At 47.3% G+C, this 4,676-nt stretch overlaps 1 protein-coding gene across 1 annotated transcript in view; it reads left to right on the forward strand.

Annotated features, from left to right (window-relative positions):
* Positions 1-4,473, forward strand: part of LOC104865145 — a 17,974-nt gene extending 13,501 nt beyond the window's left edge. Inside the window, exon 3 of the mRNA XM_033767106.1 lies at positions 4,076-4,473. Within this exon, the coding sequence (XP_033622997.1) occupies positions 4,076-4,451 (376 nt within the window). The 3' untranslated portion in view covers positions 4,452-4,473. The remainder of the gene's footprint in view (positions 1-4,075) is intronic.
* Positions 4,474-4,676: the final 203 nt, after the last annotated feature.

A 4,676-nucleotide genomic window follows, 5' to 3' on the forward strand; every position in this document is an offset into this window, starting at 1 on the left:
CACGGAAGTGACTCTCTGTGCGGTTTTTATTCTGGGTGTGGGGTTAGTAGAGTAATGCGGTATGCATATTGTGTCACCTGGTGATCGACACTGTGAAAAAAAAATCAGTCAAGAAAGTGGGGTTGGGGTAAGGAGGGCTAGAGGTCGGGGTGGGCTTAATTAATTGGGTTGTTGGAGGTCACCACAGGTCTCCCCGAAAAGGGGATATTTCAGTAAAGAATGTATTATTCTCTTCTCTCTGCTATTCAGGAAAAGAAACATTCCAGGCAGAAGTCACAGCCAGTGCAAAGGTCCTGAGGCAGAGGTGTGCCTGCTTGCTTGGCAGAAGAGAAAGTGGCCAAAGTGACTAGCAGAGTGAGCCAGGAGGAAGGTGCTAGAAAATGGGGTCAGGGAGACATTCAGGGTGGGGCATGGCAAGATCATGTGACCCTGGGTGTGACTGCAGTGAGGACTATGTTTTTGTTTTTGTTTTTTTTTGGTACCGGGATCAAATTTGGGTCCTTGGCACTTGCAAGGCAGGTGGTGGGACCGCTGAGCTAAATCCCCAGCCGTGAGGACTGTGTTTTTTACTCTGGGTGAGACTGGAGTCATGAGGAGCTTTAGACACAGGAGGGTTGGAGTCCCCAACTTCTCATGTTAAATCTCATCCAGTCTGATGCAGCAGTGCAGTTATTATCCCCATGGTGTGTAACACACGGCCCTGTGAGCCCCAGGACCTGCACTTCTCCATTCGTATGGCAGCAGTTGGTTTAGATCAGCCTGTTAAGGCTTCCAGTTCAACTTGATGTGTTTTCAAAATTGGGTCAGTTTGACATGTTTTCTTTGAAAAAGGATCCACCGATTTTAACACATTGTCAGAGGGCCTGGGAGGAACAGGCACACTGTATGTGGCAGCTGGGCTTGCGAGAGCAACGGGTTGAGAACCACCTCAGTGTTCACTAAAGGAGAATGGCTGAGCTGTGGATCTCCCTGTGATCTGGGCAGTCGGGGCAGCCCTTTGACCCTCAGGAAGTTGTCCTAACGACGACGCACCCAGCCGTGAGGACTGATGTATGGACGGGAAGACCGGCTAGTTGGAAAAGACCCATATGTCCACCTGGGCATTGCTTGGGAAAGCAATGTTCCAGCCCAGGGAGCTGTAAAGGGAAATTGGGAATAGTGGGGTGGTCCACCACCTGCAATGCCCGCTGCTCTACTCGTGCGGCTAAGACGGGAGGATGGCAAGTTCAAGGCTAGCCTGGGCAACTTAGTGAGAACTTGTCTCAAAATAAAATAAAAAGGGTTGTGGATATGGTCAGTTGCAGGGTGCCCCTGGATTCAACCCCTAGCACTGCGATCACTGTCATGATCAGCATCGTAATGGGAAGAGTGGGTGAGAAAATTGTTATTCAGGTGCATTATGTGGGAATGAAACAAGTTTCAGGAGCTGTATGCCTAGACCACCACCACTTGTATTTAAAAGAAGAGAGATAGTGCGTGCCTAGAATCTTAGCATCTTAGCATTCTGCAATCCCAGGCTGAAGCAGGAGGATGGCCACAAGTTTGAGGCCTGCCTAGGCTATATAGTGATACTCTGTCTTAAAAAACAAAACAAAACAAGAAAGGCTAGGAATGTAAATTCAGTGGAAAAGAGATTATGTTTGTAGTATTTGCTTATATCTCCTTAGGAAACAGCACTGTGGAGGGGAAGAAGGGAGATATTATTCTTTATTTGTGGTACCACTGAACTACATCCCCAGCTCCAAACCACTCAACTTTTTTTTTGGGGGGGTACCAGGTATCAAACTTGGGTCCTTGTGCTTGCAAGGCAAGTGGGAGGAACCACTGAGCTAAATCCTCCGTCTTTAAACTTTGTTTTTTAAATGGTAGTGGGGAGGGACTGAACCCACAGGCTAGGCAAGTGCTCTCCCGCTGAGCTCCATCCCCACCCCTTATGGTGGACTTCTTTTTGTTGTCTGTACTTCTATATCGTTTGCCTTTCTCTGATGACATATTCATAAAGATGATTAAAATGGTAACATTCATTATAGAGCATTTAGAAATATAGTTTAGCTCTAAACAAAATTAAAAATACCTTTTTTGGGGGGGTACTGGGGATTGAACTCAGGACCTTGTGCTTATCAGGCAGGGCAGTGCCACTGAGCTACGTGACAGGGCCAAAACCACTCTTCAATTACCTCCCTACACACAGAAATGCCTGGAGATACCTCCTGGCTAAGTATTTTGGTGCAGCAGGAGACCTGGATTTGGACAAGATACAAAAGTAGTTTTACACTGGGGAACAGAGATGTGTGTGGTGTGTGTGTGTGTGTGTGTGTGTGTGTGTTTATGTGTTCTTTAATGATTTCCAAGATTCCACTTGAGGTATTGATTCTGATGTTCTGATATTGCTATGATAGGCAAGTATCATCTCTTCCCAGAGGCCTGCTGTAAATGCCTCTACCCTGTCCCATTCACTTCCATTTATCATGAGGTGAAATTATTGTATTTATTTGGGGAAATATTTATTTATTTATTTATTGGTACTGGGGATCGAACTTGGGACCTTGCTCTTGTAAAGCAGGTGGCAGAACCACTGAGCTAAATCCCCGGCCCAAGGAGGAAATATTATTTAGTTCATGGGCATATGGTTTCTGGAGTGTACAAACCAAGCAAGAATAACAATTCCAATTAAAGATCAAGCAATGCAGTAAAAATTCAGAACACACTAGAATACAGTAGATGCTTAATAAGTCCAAACCACGACTCAGCAAACCCCACCCCCACACCCAAAGTGTAAAATATTCCATTCTTCAGTCATTTCATCCATTCAAGCTTCATTTAATTAAGGACCTACTATGTAGCATGCTTTGGTTAAATTATGGGGAGAGAGGGATGGCTGACATTTAGGTCTCTCTCCCTTCTTAGCTTCCTTAGAGACTTTCACATGACTTCTTTTCAGGATCTTCATCTAATTCAACACGTGATGTGATTAAAGATATAGTGAATGTCCACATTTTTTAAAAATATACAGAGCTGAACATGGCGGTGCACACCTGAAATCCCAGCACTTGGGAGGCTGAGGCAGGAGGATGGCTATGAGTTAGAGGCCATCATGAGCTACATAGTGAGTTCAAAGCTAGTTTGGCGGGTGGGGATGTAGCTCAGCAGTGCCACACCTGCTTGGCAATCACAAAGTTCTGAGTTTGATTCCTGGTACCGCCCCCCCTTAAAAAAAGAAAAGCTAGTCTAGAATATGTAGCAAGACCCTGTATCAAAAATTTAAATTTTTTAAATTTTAGTAAGAGACAGCACCATTAATCCCCCTCAAAATACTCTCCCTCTCTTCAAACAGTCATTCGTTGTACTTGCTACGTTCTGAAGTTCTGCAAGTCCTTTTCGTGAGTGACTTTAGATGTGCTCTTGTGACTGCCTGGATGTCTTGAATCTATTCACAATGTTTACCTGTCAGTCACTTTGATTTTGGGGGATGAGCAAAAAGTTGCAGATCAGGTGAATAAAGTAGAGGGGGACATGGTGTCAGGTTTTTACAAGCCCGCCTTCTGTTAGATGACACTTGGCGGCTGCATTCACTGTATTTTTGATCACACCTTGTGCAGACAGACACTCAAGAAAGAGGGCTTCCGGAAGTGCTTCAGAAAGTGGCAAAACAGTAGGATGTGCTCAAAGCCAAGGGGAGAGTTCTGAGGAGCACTCATGGCAATGTGTTTTCTTACTGTAATTAATCTCTTTTAAAGATTTAAGTATTGGCTGCATATTTAGATCACATTGGGTAACTGTGATCATGATGGTGATGATGTGGTCGCTAAGATCTCCGGCTCTATCCAGCGGTGAAACTGGGTCCAATCCGGGCCCTGCTGTGCCCGGGCCAACAGAGTCAAGTAGGTAGATGATCTGGGGACTCAGCAACTTCCTTTGCAAAAGGGACCCAGATAGTGCCACGGAAGGGTTGTAGTGGGGACACACGGCGACAATGATGCCATGTGCCCCCCCCTGGGTTCAGCTAAAGTCCTAAAAAAAAAACGGTGATTGCTGCAGTTTCTTTTCTTCCTTCTCTTTTCTTTTTCTTCTTTAGTGTTGCTGGGGATGGAACCTGGGGCCTTCTCGGGCTAGGCAGGCTCTCGCAGAGCCTTTCCTCCTGTCCCTGCTGCTCTCCTTCTGTCCGGCAGCCCCAAGCCTGTCGCCACCTCCGCCAGACCCTCCGGACCATCAACTCGGGTCTGCACAGAGGACACCGAGGCATGGGCTGGGGCGGGGACAGCCACTGTCGCTGCCGACTCCCCATCCCGCCCTCCTTCCTGGGAAAATCCGACAGGTGGCGGGGCCGGGCTGGACCCATTGTGCAGCGATCCGGGCCAACAAGTCGGAAGATGGATGCCTTCATTACCATGAGAATCCCGGAGAAGCGCGGACCACACAGCGGCGGCAGCGGGAAGGGCCTGAGATCCTGAGAGACCCATTTACAAACACCCGGATAATGGGACTCCCGCCCCGGCTTAATTTCTTATTTTAGGCCAATTCCATTCTGTGGGGCTTGAAAGAGACACAGGCCGAGAGAAAAATTTAGAGCAAGGACTCCCCCCCACCGTTTGTAAGTTTCCCACCCATGGCGCTGTGCATGGGGACGACAGAAGGCGCCTCGCAGCGCGTGCAGTGCCACCTCCAAGGGCATCCTG

This window comes from Fukomys damarensis, unplaced genomic scaffold, assembly GCF_012274545.1.
Source record: "Fukomys damarensis isolate Sample0158 unplaced genomic scaffold, DMR_v1.0_HiC HiC_scaffold_22, whole genome shotgun sequence".
In the NCBI taxonomy this organism is placed as follows: domain Eukaryota; kingdom Metazoa; phylum Chordata; class Mammalia; order Rodentia; family Bathyergidae; genus Fukomys; species Fukomys damarensis.